At 39.5% G+C, this 24,167-nt stretch overlaps 1 protein-coding gene across 2 annotated transcripts in view; it reads right to left on the bottom strand.

The window, feature by feature from the left end:
• DPY19L4 (dpy-19 like 4) overlaps nucleotides 1-23,914 on the bottom strand; it is a 65,283-nt gene extending 41,369 nt beyond the window's left edge. Inside the window, exons 1-6 of one of the 2 annotated variants that reach the window (XM_032421752.1) lie at nucleotides 23,679-23,914; nucleotides 16,353-16,463; nucleotides 8,005-8,129; nucleotides 5,032-5,122; nucleotides 4,138-4,259; nucleotides 3,889-4,034 (exon numbers count right to left, since the gene is read on the bottom strand). In XM_032421752.1, coding sequence (XP_032277643.1) covers nucleotides 3,889-4,034; nucleotides 4,138-4,259; nucleotides 5,032-5,122; nucleotides 8,005-8,129; nucleotides 16,353-16,463; nucleotides 23,679-23,694 — 611 coding nt within the window. In that variant the 5' untranslated portion in view covers nucleotides 23,695-23,914. Of the gene's footprint in view, nucleotides 1-3,888; nucleotides 4,035-4,137; nucleotides 4,260-5,031; nucleotides 5,123-8,004; nucleotides 8,130-16,352; nucleotides 16,464-23,678 lie in introns of those variants that run through there. The other variant, XM_032421753.1, reaches the window with a different exon arrangement.
• Nucleotides 23,915-24,167: the final 253 nt, after the last annotated feature.

The following is a 24,167-nucleotide window of genomic DNA, read 5'->3' as shown; positions in this document are numbered from 1 at the left end:
AGCCGAAGGCAGATGCTCAACCATCTGAGCTACCCAGGTACCCTGCCCTAAACAACTCTTGACTGCACCCTCAATAACAGGCCCTGAACCAGAACCACACAGTTAAGCCACTGTGGATTCTTTACCATCAGAAACTGACATGTTTATTGTTTTAAGCTGTTAAGTTTTAGGCTGATTTGGTATGCAGCAATAACTAACACATCACATAATCAAGAAAGTCATCCTTTTATTATTGTAAATAATGCCAGTTTTGTACTAAATAGATTTCATTCTAAAAAGCAAGACCTCCTAGACCTAGTCTATGAGTTCTGAAATACTTTGAGTGGGCTATTAAATTTCTAACAATGAATCCTAATAAAATTTTAGAAAGTACATGGCAACTTAAAATATTCTCTAACAAGCACTTTTCTGATGTAACAAGAAATCATCTTATCCCCCAGCATCTACACCAGATTCTCTAATAATATACTAAAAGGAACTAAAGCTCCATAGAGAAGTGGCTAATTCCAAATCTTTCACAGGGAATGTATAAGGTGAGCCTGCTTACCTTGTTGAGCCAGAAAACAAGAAAGCTTTCAAAGGTTAACGAAGATGTGTTAAAAGAACTCAGCAGTTAGCCTGAAAGGACTTGTATTAACCAAAGTTGTGACAATTTGAGCAACAAAAATGATGGTAATGGATTTAGCCCTACTGAATCAATGAAAATCCCAAAGGAGAAAAACATGCTTAAAAAAGAGAATACCAGGAGGCACCTGACTGGCTCAGTCAGCAAAGCACACAACTCTAAATCTCAAGGTTGTGAGTTCAAGCCACATGTTGAGCATAGAAGCCTACTTTAAAAATAAATAAATAAATTATATATATACATACACACACAAAAAAAATGTAATATAAAATGTATTATATATATAAATATATTAAAAGTATATTTTTTAAAAAAGAGAACACCAGAAAGTTTGTTCTATCACTATCTGAGACAGCTATTAAACAATTTCTTAGAAATGGGTAAAGTGAAATTAAGCATTTGTTCTGACTTTCTAATAGTAACTGAATTTAAAGGTAACCAAAGAACACTGGTTAATAAAGAAAGAGTCTAGGGATGAATACTCTAGGGATACCTAGGTGGCTCAGTTGGTAGAGCACCCAATTCTTGATCTCAGGGTTGTGAGTTCAAGCCCTGTGCTGGGGATGGAGCCTACTTAAAAAAAATAAAGAAAATAAAGAAAAATTCTACCTTTGAAGAATGAAGAATGTAGCTAATGAAAATAGAAAAATGTAACTTAAGGGGCGCCTGTTTGGCTCAGTTGGTTAAGTGTCCAACTCTTGGTTTTGGCTCAGGTCATGATCTTGGGGTCCTGGAACTGAGCCCTAAGTTGGGCTCCCTGCTCGGTGGGGAGTCAGCTTCCCCTTTCTCTCTTTCTCTGCCCCTCCTCCACTCATGTGCACACACTCTCTCTAAAATAAATAAATAAATCTTTAAAAAAAGAAAAATATAATTTAATAAACCCTAATGTAATCACTAATTTCAGCCAAGATTAGCAACTGGAATTACAACCCTTAGGTAAATGGTTAATGTTGAAAAGGACATTCATTTGGTACCCTAAAACACCACACAAATTATTTTCTAGTCATACTATTCAATGAAGAAATCTGTCATCCCCCAAACCAGCAGTCAATCTCAGACTCACTAGGGGTAGGCCACATAAATACCATGTAACTTTTAGTATCATGGAACATGAAAAACACATCATCTATGATATATTTGAACTAGAATTGCTATCTTGAGTTCATCAAGCCTTTGATATAACTTCCAGGTTATAGAAACACAAAGAATAGAGGGAAAAGCTAGATGACACCACAAGAAAGCAACAAGAGAAATCCGCAAGGTGGGACATTCTATAGGACAACTAACTCCGTCTCTTCAACAACAAAAAAAGCAATTATAGAGGATTTAAAGAGAATTAAGGAGGAGCACCTGGCTGACTCAGTCAATAGAGCACTAGACTCTTGATCTCAGTCTTGAGTTCAAGTCTCATATTGGCCATAGAGCTTACTTAAAAAAAATTTGGGGGGGGTGCCTGGGTGGCTCAGTTGGTTGGGCGTTTGCCTTTGGCTCGTGTCATGATCTCGGAGTCCTGGGATCGAGCCCCGCATCGGGCTCCTTGCTCAGCGGGGAGCCTGCTTCTCCCTCTGCCTCTGCTGCTCCCCCTCACCTCCACTTGTGCTCTTTCTCTCTCTCTCTCAAATGGATAAATAAAATCTTTTAAAACATTTAAAAAAATAATAAAAATTTTTTTAAAGAAAAAGATTAAATATGTTTAATCCATAAAGCTGAACAACTGTATTTGAAAACTTCTAAGGAAGCCTTTTTTTTTTTTTTTGGAGAGAGAGTGTGCAACTGGGATGGGGAGGGGCAGACGGAGAGAGAGAATCTTAAGCAGGCTCCACACCAAGCATAGAGGCCAAAGCAGGGCTCAATCTCATGACCCTGAGATCATGACCTGAGCTGAAATCAAGAGTTGGACGCTTAACCGACTGAGCCACCCAGGTGCCCTTAAGGAAGATTTTTTAAATATCCTTTATATTTATGGGGCGCCTGGGTGTCTCAGTCGTTAAGCGTCTGCCTTCGGCTCAGGTCATGGTCCCAGGGTCCTGGAATCGAGCCCCGCATCGGGCTCCCTGCTCTGCGGGAAGCCTGCTTCTCCCTCTCCCTCTCCCACTCCCCCTGCTTGTGTTCCCTCTCTCGCTGTGTCTCTCTCTCTCAAATAAATAAATAAAATCTTTAAAAAAAATAAAATAAAATATCCTTTATATCAAATTACTGGCAGCATGTGACTCTAAATATAAACAAAGCCCAGTAAGAGATTATAGCCCTTAATGCTGAGTCTCAATAATTTGAAAGTAGCATATTTTTTATTTGGCAATTGCCAAAGAAAATGTTGTAAGAGAATGTTTCATCTTTAAAAATTTAGTCATGGTAAGTGTTAGGGGAGAAAAGTGTATGGAAAGAAAGAATATCCATCCTTCAAAACTAAACTTTTGACACTGACCAATGCCAAGAAAATTTTTATGTCTCAAATCAGCCCTCCATTTCGAAGAAGACCCACTGCCTACTCTTTTTACTCACAATTAAAGAACTGAGGCTGCTTTGATTACCAAAAGGAATGGGTTTATTAACTCAAAGCACTCTGTGATAGATTAATACAGAATCCTTATCTGTGGTGATTAACTTAATAGTGATATATCTGATGCCTCTTCCTTCTTTTCATGAAATTGTGTCATCAGTTTTAAATAAAAGAGGAAAGAAAAGGCACATCCATGTATGCCAATGTTACTATGTCTGAAAAAAGAGAGATATAAGGTAGGTGTATTATCCTTCAACTGCATGACAAATGACCACACATGTATAGGCTTAAAACAACATAAATTTATTAGCTCACAAACCTACCCCAGTATGTCTGAATATTCTGCTCAGGGTCTCCCTAAGCTAAAATCAAAACTTCAGCCAGGGCTGCTCTTCTCATCAGGGCTTGCAGTCCTTTCACCGGCTCCCTGGTTGCTGCCAAAATTCATTTCCTCCTCACTTCACACCAGCAACAGCACAGCAATCCATCTCATGCTTCAACTATCTCTGACCTCCCCTTCTGCACCAGGTGTAGAAAGATCTCCACCTTTAAGGGCTCATACGGTTCATTAGATCAGGTCCACCAGGTAATCTTCCTACCTTAAGGTCAATGGTGCCATTTAACATAACAATCACAGGAATGATATCTCATCAGATTCACAGAGGGGATGGGGTTTGGAATATTTGGGGGGTGGCATTTTTAGAACCAAATACCACAGCCATAAAACAAAACTGTAAAACTTAATTCAAAAAACACTTCTTACCTGTTAATAATGAACCATGCAACAGTAAGCATTCCTGCTAGCCATGTTCCACTCATAAGCCAACTTGTAACAAATAAAGCAGTAACATATATTCCTTGCAATCCAAAAACAATGCCAATGTAGAAATATACTGGCTCAATAATCTCCTAATTGTAAAAAAAAAAGAAAGAGGAGATAATAGGACATTAAATAATTTTAATTATTTGCAAAATATAAGAAAATAAATATTAAAGTCAAAAGAAAACATACATTGCTACCAGTTGCTTGATATAAAACACTGGCGATAAGTTCTGGATATAGAGACATTTGCTGCACTGCATTTATAGTCTTCAGAGATACAGTTTTGTTATTGTGTGTCAATTCATAAACACCTAAAGACAGAAAAATTTTTCTCCAGATTATTTATTCTGCTTTTACAATAATTAAACATGTCATTCAGAGGTCATTAAATATTTTAAATTATTAAAAATCTCAAAATATAGTACACTGTGCCTCATTTTTCCTATGTTTTTATTAAGTATAAGAAAGAATAATATTTATATTCTAAGACAAATCTCCACATTCAAGGGCTCCCACATAGTAGAACAATGTTTTATTTTAGAAAAATGTTGTTATTAAAAATACAAATGTAGGGGCGCCTGGGTGGCTCAGTCGGTTAAGCGGCTGCCTTCGACTCAGGTCATGATCCCGGGGTCCTGGGATCGAGCCCCGCATCGGGTTCCCCGCTCGGCGGGAGGCCTGCTTCTCCCTCCCCCACTCCCCCTGCTTGTGTTCTCTCTCTGTCAAATAAATAAATAAAATATTTAAAAATAAATAAATAAATAAAAATACAAATACAAATGTATAGGGGCGCCTGGGTGGCTCAGTTGGTTAAGCAACTGCCTTCAGCTCAGGTCATGATCCTGGAATCCCAGGATCCAGTCCCACATTGGGCTCCCTGCTCAGCGGGGAGTCTGCTTCTCCCTCTGACCCTCCCCCCTCTCGTGCTCTCTCTCTCTCAAAAAAATACAAATGTGGGGGGCACCTAGCTGGCTCAGTTGGTAGAACATGCAACTCTTGATCTCAGGGTTCTGAGTTTGAGCCCTATGTTGGGGGTAGAGTTTAATTTAAAAAAAATAAAAAATACAAATGTGGTTATCATACCTCTTTCAAATGAGGGCGCTTTTAACATATCTTTATAATAAGAGTAATAAATGGCACTGTCACCTTGAAATGTGATTTCTCGTTCAAGCTCCTAAAAGAAAATGAAATGATTATTCAAATACCAGTATACTAAATTTCAAATGCAATCTTCTTTCTCCTCATCTTCTAAATTAATGCTATTTACTTATCCTTTTATTCAAAGACATGTTTGAATTTTCCTTTAATCACTAGTGGTCACATTAAGGAGGTTAAACTTTTCAATAATCGGGCAATATTTTAATGAAACACCTAAGGTTTGGGGCACCTTGGTGGCTCAGTCAGTTAAGTGTCCAATTCTTGATTTTGGCTTGGGTCATGATCTGAGGATCCTAAGACTAAGCTCTGCATCAGGCTCTGTGCTCAGCAGAGTCTGCTTGAGATTCTCTCCCTCTCCCTTTGCCCCTCCCCCTGCTCATACGTGCACTCTCTCTCTCTCTCAAATAAATCAATCTAAAAAAAAAAAAGAAAGAAACACCTAAGGTTTAAAATGGATTGTAGGGGCGCCTGGGTGGCTCAGTCGTTAAGCGTCTGCCTTCGGCTCAGGTCATGATCCCAGGGTCCTGGGATCGAGCCCGCATCAGGCTCCCTGCTCTGCAGGAAGCCTGCTTCTCCCTCTCCCACTCCCCCTGCTTATGTTACCTGTCTCGCTGTGTCTCTCTCTGTCAAATAAATAAATAAAATCTTAAAAAAAAATGGATTGTAGCTCATAAGTCATTTACCTATTATATTTAAGGAAAATCTAGAAGGAAAACCAGAAAAAATGCCCTAAGGATAGCAAGAATAAAAAATGATGGTTGAGGTGTTAAAGTCCATAATAAAAAAAGAAGTTTAAGAAGAAATCAGTATTTTCTATTGCTTATCCACTTCCTTATATATCCAGAACTGTAAGCCCTTAACTCTTTTCCAGAGCAACAGATACCTAATCAGTGCTTTTCAAAAGAACTTTCAGAAATATAACTAAATCTTAAGTTCCTAAAATTGGGCTATACAGGGTGCTTGCATGGCTTAATCAGTTGAGCATCCAACTCTTGATTTCAGCTCAGGTCATGATCTCAGGGTCGTGGCTCCTGAGAGCCTCCCACATCAGGCTCCACACTCAGCAGGGAGTCTGTATGAGATTCTCTCCCTTGGCTCCTCCCCCACACTCATGCTCTCTCTTTCTCTCACTCTTTAAAAATAAATAAATCTTTTAAAAAATTTTATTATAAAAAAATTGGGCTATACAGAATCAAGAATATACGTAATTCAAAAACACTGAAAAACCTTGTACATTTCATGACAAATCAAGCTTTTGTAAATCTACAGTCTCTGAAAATGAAACTCCTTTATTTTCATGCATATTTATCAATTAACACAAAACAATAGATATCGGAGCAGTTTTTCTTAAGTTTGGTCAACAGAATTTCCTAAGACATAAATGGGAATTACCTAAAGAGTTCTATAGTTAAATAAGTTATGCAAAGACAGCATTAAAGAAAATTAATGGGTTTCTTTATTGTAAGACTTCTCAGAGTTTCAGTATACCTTATGCAACTGTGAATCTCCAAGAGGAAATCTTTCCTAGATCTATTTGACCAGTGAATTTTTTTTCCTCATTTAGAGCTTATTAATTGAAATAAGTTTCCTTAACAACAAAAATCTGATAAATAAATTTCCTTAAAATGATTCTTTATGAATGGAAACATTCGTTTCTTTCTAAGATTTCAAAGATGTGAACTTTTGATCAATGCTTCTCAAATTTAATGTGCATATGAAACTCCTAGAGATCTTATTAAAAGATCTCTGATTAGATTCTGATTCTAAAGTGGGGCCTGAGAATCTGCAATTCTGAAAAAGCTCCCAGGTAAAGTCAATGTTCCTGAATCATACAGTGTTTTAAAAAACACAGTATTTTTTGATGCATGCCTTCTATTATTTTTAAACCTTTGGTTGTTCTCAATTCTGCCTACACAACAGAATTGCTTGGACATATTTTGAAACACTGATCCTAGACACTCCCTGCTACCCCACCTAAGAATCTGTGAGCTTTTTAAAAGCTCATCAGATGATTCTATTGTACATCCAGTATCGAGAACTACTAGTAGTTATTAATATGCATAAAATTTTCAAGGAAATAGGATATGCTATAGTAATAGCTTTTGTCAAATCAATACAGGTAATTATTCAGCTAAATGTTTTGGTGGGATTAGGTCAATCAATGGCTTAAAAACAGTCAGTTGGCTTGACTACTGCTCAAAACTAAGAACAACAACAAAACAGTTTGGACTAAAAAAGAAAACAAAACTCTTTAGAGTCAAGTGATAACACTGTGAACCTTATCAATGCGTGAAAGATGTATCTGATTGTGAAGGGAAGTCTGAGAACAAATTTACTCAAAGGCTAAATTATGAATTATGTAAGTAACTATGGTGACTAAAGGGTTTGTGGAATACACATGATTTAAAACCAGACATTAAAAATACTAATATGAAGAGACATCTTAATAAATACTGTCATGCATGTTAATCATTTCCATGCCCCCAAAACATTCTAATCATGTAATCTAAAAATTAAAATATTTTACTGCTGAAACTTCAACAGATTGTTTCTGAAATGTAAACTACGTAAACTACCAAAACTACTCAAAGTGTGACTAAACTCCGTAACATTTCACTGTCATCAAAAGCCCCTGATAAATTAGTTGCATGAAGGAAAGCACCCTCATAGTTTCTATTCCATGGCCTGGAAATACATTGTATTAAATTTTTCAAGGTTGATGCTGTGACTGTGTTCTCAAAATAGCTCCTGCACCGTTTTGTTTCTAATGCCTGTAAATAAGAAAGCACTTGTCATACTTATCACACATATATTTTGGCTCCCTGGGAAAAACACATTACTTAGATTAAAATTAAATACTAAAACAACTTCCATATGCTCAAAATTCTTTCTTCTTACCTGCCTGTTGGAAAACCAGAATTTCCGTTCATGGTATGCTGATAAATAGAGAGCATACATCATACCACTAGTAACTGCTGCAAGACAGCCAATGAAAATCTTTGCAAAGCGCTGAAATAATACATCTGAAAAAGCATATTAAAAGTAATCAGATGTAGATGATATTTATATTAATGCACTTCTATTTTTAAAAAGTAATCAAAAGGTAGTATGTACCCTTGATAAGATGTGAGGAAAATGACATTCTAACTCTGTGTTCTTCCTCCCCAAAACCTATAACCCCAGTCTAATGAGAAAAACAGCAGACAAATTCTAATAGAAGGACATCCTAAATATACCTGACCAGTATTCCTCAAAACTGTCAAGGTCACTAAAAACAAGAAAAACCTAAAAACTGCCACCCCCAAGAGGAGTCTAAGGAGACATGCCAACTAAATGTCACGTAGGATCCTGGAATAGAAAAAGGACATTAGGTAATAACTAAGCAAATCTGAATAAAGTATGGATCTTATTTAAAAATAGTGTATTAATATACCAATAATATTGGTTCATTAACTATAACAAAAATACCATACTAATATAAAATGTTAATAATAGGAAAAACTCTGTGTGTGGGCAGAGGGAGGATGTAAGAAAGTAACTCCGCACTATCTGTTCAAAAAAGATTTCAAAAATTAAAGTCTATTAATCAAAAGAAAGAATAAAAGGAATGTACTAACAAACATCTAAAGAAAAAATACAGGTTCATTCAGAATTACTATCAACAGCTTTTCCTTATCAAGGAATTTTTTTCTTTATTGAGGAATAATTTACATACTATAGATTACAGCCACTTAAAGCATATATAATTCAATGATTTTTTATGATTATGTATTTAAAACATCAGATGCAACTGTTATATATATGTAACTGCTTCTTGATGAAATAATATAAAATACATGTGAATTTTCTACACACAGGGTGATTTAGTCCTGCTCTACTCTAGCTATTAGGTATAATAAGCACAGGCCTAAGGGCCCAAAGCCCAATGTTCTATTACCGAATGACTGACAGGTCCGTAAAACTCAACTTGCTGATTTATGAGCTTAGCTAAACTAAAATCTTAGCCATTTTCAAAATATTATTTAATAAATATTAGTTTTCATGGAACACTAGAGACATTAAATAGACTAAGTAGTTAGATATCACTAAGGCAGTAAGAATTACATTCAAAATGCTTGAAAAACAGTACCCAAAAATCAAATATTATTATCAGTAGGATAAAATTGTTTTAAAATTACTGTTTTCAATAGCATGTGTAAAGCATTTGGCCTGGCACATAGTAAGAGCTCAGTAAATACTAGCTATTATTGTTGAAATACAGAAGCATACATGCAAAAATATATAAGATAGTTAACTAAAGCAATGTTGACACAGTATGAACTAAAAAAACTGGTAAAAAAAACTTATCAATGGTGGCAGTCTGGCAAAAGTGCTTCAAAGTTTCTGAAAGTGTATGTTTTCCTGTTTTGTGTTTTTTTTTCATTAAGTCTTAGATAATGGTAAATTAATCCTAATTATCAGTGGCTATTATAAAAAGTATGTAAACCAAATCCTACATATAAATGCCTTACCTTAATACTAAATATGTTGTTTTCAAAGTTTTTTTGTGAAGAGTCAAAGATGGAATAAGAAAAAAAGAGCACTACATAAATACCAATACCAATAATACAGGGCATAGTTAAGTAATATTTAAAGCAAAGGAAAAAGCTAAGGACGTGTTAGGAAAAGAAATGTAGGATTCAATTTCACAAAAAAAGTAAAAAAAAAAAAGTAAAGTATAAGTGCACTGAAAAAAATATAAGCAATACTTGCCAAAACTTTTAGGAGTAGTTCTATTGGAATTATTTATACATTTTATTTTTATTATACTTTTCTCTATTTTCCTCATTTTCTACCCTAAAAATATTTTTGTATTCAGGGGGAAAATACTATTTTACAGTAGTTAGCTCTAGATTGTTTAATTATCTTTCTTGTATTTTCCAAAATGTTTTAAATGACCTCTCTATTAGTAAGCTTTACTATGATAAAAAAAAAAGTTATCCCAAACTATTAGTGGCTTACAAAATACAGGTTTATTTCTCACTTATGCTACTTGTGGGTTTTGGGTCTGCAGTGACTCTCCACCCAATTTCAGACTTCAGATTAGCTGTGGCTCTTCTATCTTCTTCAGAGTCCCAGATTGGGGCCAGTAGCTATTCTCATGACAGAGGATAAGAGCAGGAGAACAGGACACCTGGGTGGCCCAGTCCGTTAAGCACCTGCCTTTGGCTCAGGTTATGATCTCAGGGTCCTGGGATGGAGCCCCGAGTCAGGCTCCCCGCAGGGAGCTTGCTTCTCCCTCTCCCTCTGCCTGCCACTCCCCTTGCTTGTGCTCTCTCTCTTTCTCAGTCAAATGAATAAATAAAATCTTAAAAAAAAAAAAAAAAAAGCAGGAGAACAGGCAGAGCATACAATGCCTCTTATAGTTTCTGGTCAAAACTAGTACAGTGTTGCTTCCACAGACATTCCATTGGTCTAGGCAAGTCACATCAACAAGCCTGACAATGAGGGAGCAAAGTACACACTGCTTCAGAGACACACTCCAAATCACATGGCAATGGGAAGAAATGGATAATTCACTTTAGGGAAGGGAGCAAACATTTGCAAACAATAAGAGTCTACCAGGGTCTTCCCCATTCATCACAAATACTCACTTCCCTCCCAAAGGCAAAACACACTCACTGCTTCTCAAGAAAGACACCCTAAGAGCAGCTTATTCAGCTTGTTTCCTGCATGTATATACCATTTTAAGACCTGAATAGTTATATCCTTTTTAATCTAGGTTGACAGTTCTTTTAACAGTACATCTCTCTCAAAAACTTAGCAGGCAATTCTCTTATTTACCTAACAGAAATAAAAACAAACGTCCACAAAAAGATCTGTAGAACTATGTTCATAGAAGCCTTATTCATAATAGCTAAATACTGAAAATTACTCAAATGTCCAACAAGAAGAGAATAGATAAAAAATTACAGCAACATGAATGAATCTCAAAATGATTATATTTTTAAAGGATAACATGCCGAGCTAAGTGAAAAAATCCAGACACAAAAGCATACATGTTGTATCATTCCATTTATAGGAAATTCTACGACATGCAAAACGAATTAATAAGAAGAGTGGATGTTGGGACGCCTGGGTGGCTCAGTCGGTTAAGTGTCTGCCTTCGGCTCGGGTCATGATCCCGGGGTCTGGGATGGAGCCCCGCATCGGGCTCCCTGCTCAACGGGGAGCCTGCTTATCCCTCTGCCTGCTGCTCCCTCTGCTTGTGCTCTCTCTCTCTCTCTGACAAATAAATAAATAAAATCTTTTAAAAAAAGAAGAGTGGTTGTCTTGGGGGGGGTACAGGGAAAATCTTCAAGAGGATATAAAGAAACTTTCTGGGATAATAGAAATGTTCTGTATCTTGTTTCAGCTGCATTCCAGTGTCAAAACTCATTTAATTAAATGCCTAAGATTCTGTGCATTTTACTGTAAGCTAATTATACAGGTATACCTCAGAGATATCACAGGTTCAGTTCCACACCACTGCAATAAAGCAGATATTGCCATAAGCGAATTAAGTGAATTTTTTGGTTTACTGGTCATATAAAAGTTAAGTTTATACTACACTGTAGCATTATGTCCAAAAAAAAAACAAAAAACCATACATATCTTATTTTAAAAAGAGTTTATTGCTAAAGTATGCTAACCATCACCTGAACTGTCAGTGAATCATAATCATTGACCACAGATCACCACAACATATTACAATGATAAAGTTTGAACTACTGCGAGAATTACCAAAATATAACACAGAGATAGGAAATGAGCAAATGCGGTTGGAAAATGGTGCTGTTAGCCTTGCTCGACACAGGGTTGCCACTAACCTTTAGCTCATTAAAAAAAGAAAAAAAGATATCTGCAAAACATAATAAAAGGAGGCATGCCTCTACCTTAATTTTTAAAAATTAAATTACTTATTCCTGCAAAGAAACGAACAATTTTGTCAGCTTTTTACCTACTTGATTCTAGTCAGCTCCATCCACGTTCCAACAACTATACAGAAGTCCTCTCCTGCCTTGTGTGCGGGGGATGTGTTCCGAGATCCTTAGTGGATGCCTGAAACTGTGGATAGTACTGAACCCTAGATACACTACGCTTTTTCCGATACATACATACCTGTCATAAAGTTTAATTTATAGACACAGTGAGAGATTAACAATAACTAATAATAAAATACAACAACTATAACAATATGTTGTAATAAAAGTTATGGGAACACGGTCTCTCTCTCTCTCAAAATATCTTACTGTACTGTACTCACCCTATTCCTTGTAATGATGTGAAATGGTAGTGATGAGATAAAGTAAGGAGAATGACATAGGTACCATGAAGTAGTGTTACACTACTATTAACTTTCTGACAACACATCAGAAAGCGGATTATCTGCTTCCAAACTGTGGTGAACACAGATAACTGAAATGATGGAAAGTGAAACTACTGGATGGGGGAACTACTGTACTTACAATTTTTTTTCTAGATGAGTCTCTGAAAAGGTTTAACTACATGTATTTTGATCTTATTAGGCTTCTGTGGAACCACACCCTGTGTTATTTTCTAGGAAATACCTTCATCCATCCATATATTTTTAACAAACTCTGTGGGAGAGCCTTGCCCCGATTTAGTCATTGCCTTGAGGATTCATCTTAGTCATCGTCTTTGTTGCTCAAAGTATTTCTCAATTTTCTTGATTTTATTAGCTAAAATAGACAGTTCTAACTCAACACTACAAGTCCCAGAAATTGTGGATTCCCTATTTTCCTCTTCATTCCTGCTTGCAAATAGGCTAATTCTGTTCTAAATTCATCTCTTTCCTGTAATCAAATGCAGCTGATAACCAAGGGACTGTAGTAACATCCTGTTTTACAATCCTGTTACCTAAAGTAATAAAAAAGTAGTATTAAAATTGCAACTATTCACAGGATTTATCACTGCATAATATGGATTATTATTTTTCCAGCTTCCAAAAAATTTTCTTGCTGCTACCCCCAAGAACTAGCTCTGTAGATAACCCACTGCCTTTATCTTATTTGAGAAAAAATATGTAAATGGGCCCTCAGGGACGCTTGGGTAGCTCAGTCGGTTAAGCGTCTGCCTTTGGGTCAGGTTATAATCCCAGGATCCTGGGATCGAGTTCTGCATTGGGCTCCTTGCTCAGCGGGGAGCCTGCTTCTCCCTCCTCCTGCTGCTCCCCCTGCTTGTGCTCTCTCTCTCTTTCTCTCTGACAAATAAATAAAATCTTTAAAAAATAAAAAATATATATAAAAAAATAAATGGGCCTTCAACTCTCTTCAACTCTCAGCAGGAAGCAATGAGAAGGCTGTTCAGCCCCTAAGGATGGCATGTTCTCCAAAGCCATCTTCATATATAGTTCAGTAGGATAATAGAAAAAGAAGGACCGGGGCGCCTGGGTGGCTCAGTCGTTAAGCATCTGCCTTCAGCTCAGGTCATGATCGCAGGGTCCTGGGATCAAGCCCCGCATCGGGCTCCCTGCTCAGCGGGGAGCCTGCTTCTCCCTCTCCCACTCCCCCTGCTTGTGTTCCCTCTCTCACTGTCTGTCAAATAAATAAATAAAATCTTAAAAAAAAAAAAAAAGAAAGAAAAAGAAGGACCTCCAGAGGGTGGAGCCAAGGACCACAGAGAACACTGAGCTGGGAAGCTACTCCCAAGGAAAACAATTGGGGCTTAATCAAGAAACATCCCTACTCCTGAGTAAGGAGCCCTATTTACCCGGTAGGATTTCAAAACTGCTATGGACCAGTGGCTGATGTGTCTCTCTTCCTCTTTCTGAATGGAAGCATTTATTTTGCTTATCCTGTCCCTGTCCAACAATGTATACTGGGAGAGGGGGAATGTGCAGAAAAATTAACATAGCAGCCCTGCAACTGCTTTGTGGAGAAAGGCCGGCTTGCAAGCTAGGCTCTTTGTTGGAATCTGGGAACTAGGATTTCAGGAAGGTTCCCACCATTCTCTCATCAGTCAGTTTACTGTGCCTGACCTGTTTGTACAAACAGTGTGGTTTATGCTCACCGCTTTCCTTCTGGGAATCTAGTTTTGGTATGTGGTAGGTAAAGGGTACATGACTAACCACCAATAAAAACTCTGTGCAGGGCTGCCTGGGTGGCTCAGACAGTTAAGTATCTGCCTTCAGCTCGGGTCATGATCTCAGGGTCTTGGTGATGTCAGGCACCCTGCTCAGCATCGTGTCTGCTTCTTCCTCTCCCTCTGCCCCACCCCCAGCTCATGCGTGCACGCTCTCTCCCTCTCTCTCAAATAAATAAATAAAATCTTTTTTTTTTTAAGAATTTATTTTTTATTTGAAAGAGACACAGAGAGAGGGAACACAAGCAGCGGGAGTGGGAGAGGGAGAAGCAGGCTTCCCACTGAGCAGGGAGCCCGATGCGGGGCTTGATCCCAGGACCCTGGGATCATGACCTGAGCCAAAGGCAGACGCTTAACGACTGAGCCACCCAGGCGCCCCAATAAATAAATAAATTCTTAAGTAAAAAAAAACACAAGGGGTGCCTGGGTGGCTCAGATGGTTAAGCGTCTGCCTTCGGCTCAGGTCATGGTCTCCGGGTCCTGGGATCAAGCCCTGTGTCGGGCTCTCAGCTCAGTGGGGAGTCTACTTCTCCCTCTCCCTCTGCTTCTCCCCCTGCTCATGTTCTCTCTATATATATCTCTCTGTCTCAAATGAATAAAATCTTTAAAAAAGGGAGAAAAAGGGGCGCCTGGGTGGCTCAGTCGTTAAGTGTCTGCCTTCGGCTCAGGTCATGATCCCACGGTCCTGGGATCGAGCCCCACATCAGGCTCCCTGCTCTGCAGGAAGCCTGCTTCTCCCTCTCCCACTCCCTCTGCTTGTATTCCCTCTCTTGCTGTGCCTCTCTCTGTCAAATAAATAAACAAAATCTTTAAAAGAAAAAAAAAGAGAGAGAGAAAGAAAAAAAAACAAACCAACTCTGCGCAGTCATTAATGAGCTTCCATGGTAGATAAAACTTAACAAATGTCACAATTTGATGCTGAAGGAGTTAAGCACATCCTGTGTGACTCCATTAGGAAAAGAATCAGCGAAGCTTATGCCTAGTTTCTTACAGATTTTAGCCCTAGGTCTTTTCCTTTTGCTGATTTTGTTTTGTACTATTCTCTATAATAAGTCATTGCTGTAAATATTCTGAGACCTGTGAGTCCTTCTAGCTAATCACCAAACATGGGGGTGGTCTTGGGGACCCCTGACACAGAGCACAAAACTTACCTTTTTAATTTACAGATATCTGGACTAGAATGAATCATACCTAGCCCTGATGTAGATAAGAAGACCTTGGGCCTCAAGACTGCTGCCAGGACTGGGTAAGACTGAGTATCTTCCTTGGGGCCAGAGAGATAGTGAGTGTATTTTGTTTGAGGGAGAAAAGTAAATATTTATGACCAAAAGGAAAGAATGTGGTAGAATGTTACATTATTATTCCCATTTATTTTATCCTTTCCTATAAAAAGATTATTTATCTCTGCCCACTACCATGTGACTTGCAATGCTTCCCTGTAGTCAAGGTATACTTCTCCATCTCTTCCCTGTAGTCAGGGTATATTTCTCCATCTCACCGTCTGGATTGATTATATGACTTCTTTGGGTCAACAGAATATGAGTACAAGTGACAAAGTGCCAGTTCAGCAGAAAATTTAAGAGACACGGCATGACTCTGCCTGTTCTCCCGCTCTTTTCCTCTGTCTTAAAAAAAATGTTGCAAGTAGGAGCTGTTCCTTCATGACACATCAAGCTACACCAGCCAACCTGAAGCCACAACATGGAACATTAGTCAGAAATAAGTGTTTTTTGTAAGCCAGTGAGATTTAGGGTTTGTTCTACAGCAAAACCAAAGTTGACTGACAATACCATGTAATTAATCTCAGAACAGGTATACACATTTAAAATATTAATACAAGGGGCGCCTGGGTGGCTCAGTCGTTAAGCGTCTGCCTTCGGCTCAGGTCATGATCTCAGGGTCCTGGGATTGAGCCCCGCATCAGGCTCCCTGCTCGTTGGGAAGCCTGCTTCTCCCTCTCCCACTCTCCGTTTGTGTTCCCCCTCGCACTGTGTCTCTCTCTGTCAAATAAATAAAATCTTAAAAAAAAAAAAGTTGATAAAATATTAATACAAAATATAATAACTAGCATATAAAAAGCCATTTCTATAGTAGCACAAAAACTCCAAATTTATCTAACTTACGTTTTGGAGCTCTTTCAGGAATTGGAGTGTCACTGATTTTCTCTTCTTTGACAGATTCCTTATTTTCTGAAGACTTCAGCTTTTTTCTTTGGCGCAGTTCTACTGTTGGTCCTTCAAATATTTAAGACATTATTGCAACACGTGTATCAAGTTGTTCTAATCTATAACCCAAACTTTTATTATACTAAGGCAAAAGTCACATGGAGACCTTTCAGTATCAAAGATACCTTTTTTCACAATTAAATAAATAAATAATTCATTTAGACAGAAAGACTGTCTTTCATACAAAAAAAAAATTTAGGTTCTCCCTTCCACCTGTGCTTTCAGAGTCCTATTGATAAACAAACAAGCTCTTCTCCTGAGATAATGTTATTTTCAAAATATCCCAAAATAAGTAAACCCCTTTCCAGAATGACTGGGGAACAAGGTGTTATTTAATACATTAGCATATTATTCTAGTTACCTGAGAATATCACACTCATGATTCAACAATTAACAATTTTTTAAAAATCTGAATATAATAAAATACATTGATCATAAAATTATACTTCATTTTTAAAACAATCCTGCAAGTTCTGCAGAATTTCAGTGCTGTGTTATTATCATTGTACAGTCTTATAATTTAGATATGTGAAATAGGCATGCGCCTGGGTGGCTCAGTCAATTAAGCAACTGCCTTCAGCTCAGGTCATGATCCCAGGGTCCTGAGATCGAGCCCCACATTGGGCTCCCTGCCTGCTTCTCCCCCTCCCTCTGCCGCTCCCCCTGCCTGTGCTCTCCTGCTCTCTGTCAAATAAATAAATAAAATCTTAAAAAAAAAAAAAAAGTACCTCCAGGGTGCCTGGGTGGCTCAGTTGGTTAAGCGACTGCCTTCGGCTCAGGTCATGATCCTGGAGTCCTGGGATCGAGTCCCGCATCGGGCTCCCTGCTCGGCAGGGAGTCTGCTTCTCCCTCTGACCCTCCTCCCTCTCATGCTCTCTGTCTCTCATTCTGTCTCTCTCAAATAAATAAATAAAATCTTTAAAAAAAAAAAAAAAAAAAAAAAAAGTACCTCCAAACCAGTAAGCTGAATTCCAAATGAAACAAAAATTTACTATATTCAAACCTAACTACTTTTCCTTCCTAGAGTTAATTATCTCTCTCTCTTTTTTAAGATTTTATTTATTTATTTGACAGAGAGAGCGAGCACAAGCAGGGGGAGCAGCAGAGGGAGAAGCAGGCTCCCCACTGAGCAGAGAGCCTGATGCGGGGCTCAATCCCAGGACCCTTGGATAATGACCCGAGCCGAAGGCAGACGCTTAACCAACTGAACCACCCAGGCGCCCCCTCTTTTTATTTTCTTTTAAGCAGGCTCCACACCCAGCATGGAGCCCAACGCAGGGTTTGAATTCATGACCCTGAGATCAAGACCTGAGCTGAGATCAAGAGTTAGATGCTTAACCAATTGAGCCACACAGGTGCCCCCAGAATTAATTATCTTATAAGGGTAGACTATGACTGTCATGTTGGTACAAACTGTCCTGCCAAGCTTATAAGGTGGTTCAAGAATTTATTTCCTCCTTACTGGAGCAGAGGAGAGTTTTCTCTTTTCTTTTAGGGATGACCTTAAGCTATGAAATGTGAGCCTAGAAAGAGAAGTCAGAAAAGGAGAATGAATCCGCTGCTGCTGATCAGATGAAGGATTCTAGCTTTACTATGGAAAATGAAAAAACAACTCTGTATTTTTTTAATTTAATTTTTTTTTAGTAATGTCTATACCCAATGTGGGGCTTGAACTCATGACTGTCAAGATCAAGAGTCACATGCTCTTCCAACTGAGCCAGCCAGGCCCTCCCTAAAAAGGATATTTTTTAAAATAGCTTCAAAGCAAACTCAAGTTTGCTAAAATATCTTTAAACACTGGCATTGTGATTAAAAAATAATAACTGTATATTTAGTGGATTCAGTCTGGTCTAATTTTTAACCATTTCTAAGCTATCATTTATTTTGTAATTGTCTTAAGTACTGAAGCCAGTGAACAGATTAGAAAATAACATTATTATTAGAAAAGCCATGCCTCAGATTTTGAGTTCTTTTTTTTAATTTTAGAGAAAAAGAGAGAGAGAGAGCATGTGTGTGCACAGTGGGGGAGGGACAGAGAATCTCAAGTAGACTCCATGCTGAGCATGGAGCCCAACGCGGGGCTCAATCCCATGACCCTGAGATCACAACCCCAGCCAAAACCAGGAGATGGACGCCCAACTGACTATGCCACCAAACACCCCAGATTTTCAGTATTTTTGCATACAAATCTGGGTCAATTAATAAATATTACTATATTTCTTTCTCATGATGCCTTTTTAATTGCTCTGGGATAAAGCAAAAGTTAAAAACACCCAACAAAAATGAGGATTTAGGGGCACATGCACCCCAATGATTACAGTAGCAATGTCCACAATAACCAAAAAAAGGAAAGAGCCCAGATGTCCATCGACAGGTGAATGGATAAAGAAGATGTGGTGTGTGTACACACACACACACACACACACACACACACACACACAGAGGAATATTACTCAACTATCAAAAAGAATGAAATCTTGCCATTTGCAACGATGTGGCTAGAACTAGAGGGTATTATGCTGACCGAAATAAGTCAGTCAGAGAAAGACAAATATATGATTTCACTCTTTTGTGGAATTTAAGAAAAAAAACAGATGAACATAGGGGAAGGGAAGGAAAAGATAAGGTGAAATCAGAGAGGGAGACAAACCATAAGAGACTCTTAACTACAGGAAACAAACTGAGGGTTGCTGGAGGGGAGGTGGCTGAGTGGATGCAGTAACTGGGTGATATAACCCCAAGAAGTTTACTCAGTCATTACACTTACAAGATCACACACATTGATAGTATTGAAATTTTTTTTGAAAATTTAACTGGATAATTTCAGAAAGCAAGCTAACAAATCTGTTAAGGTAGTTTACAAATGGGTTAAGTAGGTCTTTTTTATTAGAGGTTAAAAGCACACATTTAAGATAAAGATAGACTGGAAAGGGGTATCACATAAAAAGTGTTCTTTATAAAAAGCTATCATTTTCCTTTTTAAAAAATTTCCTTAGGGGCGCCTGGGTGGCTCAGTTGTTAAGCGTCTGCCTTCGGCTCAGGGCATGATCCCAGGGTCCTGGGATCGAGCCCCGCATCAGGCTCCCTGCTCAGCTGGAAGCCTGCTTCTCCCTCTCCCACTCCCGCTGCTTGTGTTCCCTCTCTTGCTGTCTCTCTCTCTGTCAAATAAATAAATAAAATCTTAAAAAAAAAAATTTCCTCATAAAATCAATCACTTTACAGAGACTAATAAGTGTTCTCTTAGTACATATAAATGGATTTTATTTATAGAAGTAGAGCTTATACAAAAATTTTGCACAGATTCCCAAATAATTCATAAAGCCATCTTTCCAGAATCTATATTAGCAACAATCAAGGGCCATACAAATAAATTATCTATAAAGGATCTATAACACTATATCTTTTTGGTTCTAAGATGCTATACATTTTAAGATATTGAGCAGGTATCTTGGGGGTTTTGGGTTTGTTTTTAAAGATTTTATTTATTTATTTGAGAGAGAGAGAGAGAACAAGCAGGAACGAGGGGCAAAGGGAGAGGGAGAAGCAGACTCCCTGCCGAGCCGGGAACCCAACTCAGGGCTTGATCCCTGGACCCTGAGATCATGACCTGAGCAGAAGGCAGATGTTTAACCAACTAAGCCACCCAGGAGCCCAGTTTGTTTGTTTTGTTTTGTTTTTAAGATTTTATTTATTTGACAGAGAGAAACACAGTGAGAGAGCGAACACAAGCAGGGGGAGTGGGAGAGGGAGAAGCAGGCTTCCCGCCAAGCAGGGAGCATGATGCAGGGCTCGATCCCAGGACCCTGGGATCATGACCTGAGCCGAAGGCAGACGCTTAACGACTGAGCCACCCAGGCGCCCCTTGTTTTGTTTTGTTTTTTTAAGTACGCTCCCTGCCCAGCATGGAACCCAACGCAGAACTTGAACTCATGACCATGGATTGAGACTGGAGCTGAAATCAAGAGTCAGATGCTTAACCAACTGAGCCACCCAGGTGCCCCTAAGCAGTTTTTCAAAGAGGGGGGGGAAACACTACCATATTAAATGTATGAACTGATTTTAAGACATGTTGGTTTCGGTGACATTAAATTGTGGGAGCAAAAAGTACAACCTAGGAAATACAGTATTCATTTTAGCCAATCTCTTCAACCTTGTCCCTCACAAAAAACTGAGGTTGGGGGGGGGGTGTGGGGGAGGCCTCTGGGTGGCTCAGTCAGTTAAGCCTCTGACTCTTGATCTCAACTCAGGTCTTGATCTCAAGGTCATGAGTTCAAGCCCAGCGTTGGGTTTAAAAAAAAAAAAAATTTTTTTTTTTTTAAATTTTTTACCTGTCACCAAGAAACAAAACTGACTAGATCCAAATTTCACCTCCTTTCCTTTATACTGATCTCATAGCTTCATAATTGGAAGACAAAACCAGGAATCCCCAGGTGGAGAAGCAGCAAAGGCCAAAGCCATGAATGATGCCGATTAACTGATAGGAAAGTTCTAGGACAGATTTTAAGTTTCCTTTTCCTTCTTGTATCTTTAGCATTGTAAAGAAAAAGTCAAACTAAATGAAAATGATAACATAACCACAAAAATAACCTGCCATTTCCAGGTCTGGTCCAATGATCTTCACATGAGATCATTAGCAGAGCTACAAATAGGCCTGCAAATGTCCATCCAGACAACACACAGCAATTTCCAAATGAAGTGTTAATACTGCTGTACTCAAGGTGGTCACTTCTTTCTTTGCTCTAACATTTCTTTCAGAAAGGATAAGTATGAACAATCTGATCCTCTACTGCAACAAGGAAGACATTTTTTGTAAGACGACATTCTCAAAAAATTATTTACCTGGAGTAACAGTGGGACAATGAAGAGGACCCAAGTGAATGTGAATGATAAGCAAAAACGGGATATAGGGGTAAAATAGACCATTTAGTCTAATTTTAAGATAATATGTATTTGGAAAAGTGCCAAATAAAACAAATGTAAAGCACTCAGAATAATGCCTAGCACATAGACATGTTTGCTATAAATATTATCATTACTAGCATTATTATAATAAGTAAGACTGTAATTACTCATTCACTGTTGACTATTATTATATCCCAGCACCTAACACAGTAGGCACCCAAATGTTTATGGAATTAAAAAATTGCTGAATGAAACTATATTTTAATAAAACTTCAATACATTAGTTGTTCTATATAAGATGTATTTGCTTTTGCTTTTGGATTATCAGTAATTCTACAACCAAAACCACTTTTCATTTTTTTTTTTTTAAAGATTTTATTTATTTATTTGACAGAGAGAGACATAGTGAGAGCTGCAACACAAGCAGGGGGAATAGGAGAGGGAGAAGCAGGCTTCCCACGGAGCAGGGAGCCCGATGTGGGACTCGATCCCAGGACCCTGGGATCATGACCTGAGCCGAAGGCAGACGCTTAACGACTGAGCCACCCAGGCGCCCACCACTTTTCATTTTATATCCCATAAATAAATTTCACAAAATGGTATGGTCTTTTTAATTAGTTCCACATCACATTGCTTTAATTAAGTGTAACTATAATCTCCTAAAACAATTTCTCATTTTGTATGATGCATATTAAAGACTTTTAGTATTGCAGTATTTTTTTTCATGCTTTAGCTTAAGCATGAAAGTGTTAATGGAAACATACAAGCTAGCTTATCAACCTACTCCACAGATTTGCAACTATTCAGAAAAGGAAAAAATATCAAGAAATGTTTTAAACTACTGCAACCAAAGATAAAACCAAGGTAATAAATGGAATTACATTCTTCCTCACCAACTACAAATAGCCATTGGTTTTGACGTTGTTTTTGACGTTTTTAGGTAGAGTGTCTTAAATTTAGATCAGCTTTAACACTCTGAAAACTCAAGAAAGAGAAGGCAAATATGAGGCCAGTGTGAGCATAGGGACAAGCAGCAAGCCAAAGAGCAGAAAACAATTGTTTAAAAATTGCTTTCCGGGCGCCTGGGTGGCTCAGTCGTTAAGCGTCTGCCTTCGGCTCAGGTCATGATCCCAGGTTCCTGGGATCGAGCCCCACATCGGGCTCCTCGCTCCGCGGGAAGCCTGCTTCCCCCTCTCCCACTCCCCTGCTTGTGTTCCCTCTCTCACTGTGTCTCTGTCAAATAAATAAAATCTTAAAATAAATAAATAAAAATAAATTGCTTTCCACTGAATTCTTGAAATTCCCTCCTTGCATTCCTGGTTCAATAAGGTTTAAATCTAAATGAGATCACATTCACAACTGCACTCAAGAAGGTAAAAAGTTGTATTTCCCACCAGATTGCAAAATCTAACTGCTCTGTCAAGCGACACCATCATATATACCTGTTCCTGAAACTAGCACGGGTATCATGAAGTTATTATGCATGCCATGAATGTTTCCTGTAATATCTATCGCTAGCTGGTAAGTTCCTCTAACTCCCCATTTTTCTCCCATACTTATCATTTTCTATGAATAAATATTACTGAAGAGATTAATTTTCTTCGCATTGGCCCTGTGGGGGCATGGGAAGATTTGTCTAGACCACCCACTTTCACACTCAAAGCACTCCTGGCTTCCTAATCCTCCCAAACTACTACATCCCTCAGCCCTTTGCCATCTCCCCCTAACCTATAAATGAACTGGCCTTCTTCAGTTTCCCCTCCCAATTCACCTTACCCTGTTTACCCCAAATCCCTGCCTCTTCCTATACCCGCGGCGTGAGGCTTCTCCCCCCCCTCGACGCTCCCGTGACTTTGTATTTGTCGGTATCCACAGACCTCTGAAGAAGGCACTCAGAATGAGGAGCATTTGGTCAAACACTATCACTTTCAAATATGCACTCAGTACCTAAGCCTCCATCTTCTAACCCCCCACCCCATTAATTGTCTGCTAGTAGCCCTCCCCCTCAAACAGGACCCCCTCCCCCCGCAACACACACACACACACACACACACACAGCCTTTTCTCTCCCTACCCCATTCCCAACTTTAAGCTCCACCTTTGCTTCCCACTGAGGCAGACAAAACTTCGGGCCATTCACTCCGCTCCTAAACGTCCCCGCGCCGCCGCCGCCCCGCTCCTTCCCGGCCCCCACGCAGCCACCCCGCGCGCAGCCGCGGCCACTGACCGCCCAGAGACCAGGCCTCTGGGCCCCTCGCGCCCCCGCCCCTCTTTCCCGAGATCACGGGCGACAGTTGGCGCGCTGGACCCCGGGGCCCTCACCTTCTTCCTCCGCCATCGTCTCCGCGGAGGCCCGGGCGCCCCTCCGGGTCCCGCGCGGCCCGGAGTCTCCGGCCCTCCGCGTCGCGAACCCCTCGGCAGCCCCAAGACCGCTCCCGGCCGCCGCGCCCCCACTTCCTGACCCGCCCCCCTCCGGTGTCGCCGCCAACCGCGTCCCGCCCGGCGGCCCAGGAACCAGAGAGCCGGCAGCGGAGGGCGGCCGGAGCGTTTTGCCGGCGCGCCTCGGCCTGCGCGGGCAGGAAGGAGAGTCGACGACGCGGGTGGCACCGCCCACGGCCGGCGCTCCCCGCCTCCTCCGCCGGGCTCCCGGCAGCCTCTCCCTTTCGCCGGCCCTTCCGAAAGCTGGGAGTCCAGCGGGCCCTCCGCTGCTGTTGTCGTTCGACTCAGTCGAGAATAGCATCAGTGTCATCTTCCAGATCCAAACCCCATCCGCGCCCCATGTGACGGAGAGAAAGCTGAGGTCCAGCGAGG

This window comes from Phoca vitulina, unplaced genomic scaffold (assembly GCF_004348235.1).
Source record: "Phoca vitulina isolate PV1807 unplaced genomic scaffold, GSC_HSeal_1.0 scaffold25, whole genome shotgun sequence".
Taxonomy (NCBI): Eukaryota; Metazoa; Chordata; class Mammalia; order Carnivora; family Phocidae; genus Phoca; species Phoca vitulina.
This window is presented reverse-complemented; position numbering and strand designations above follow the sequence as displayed.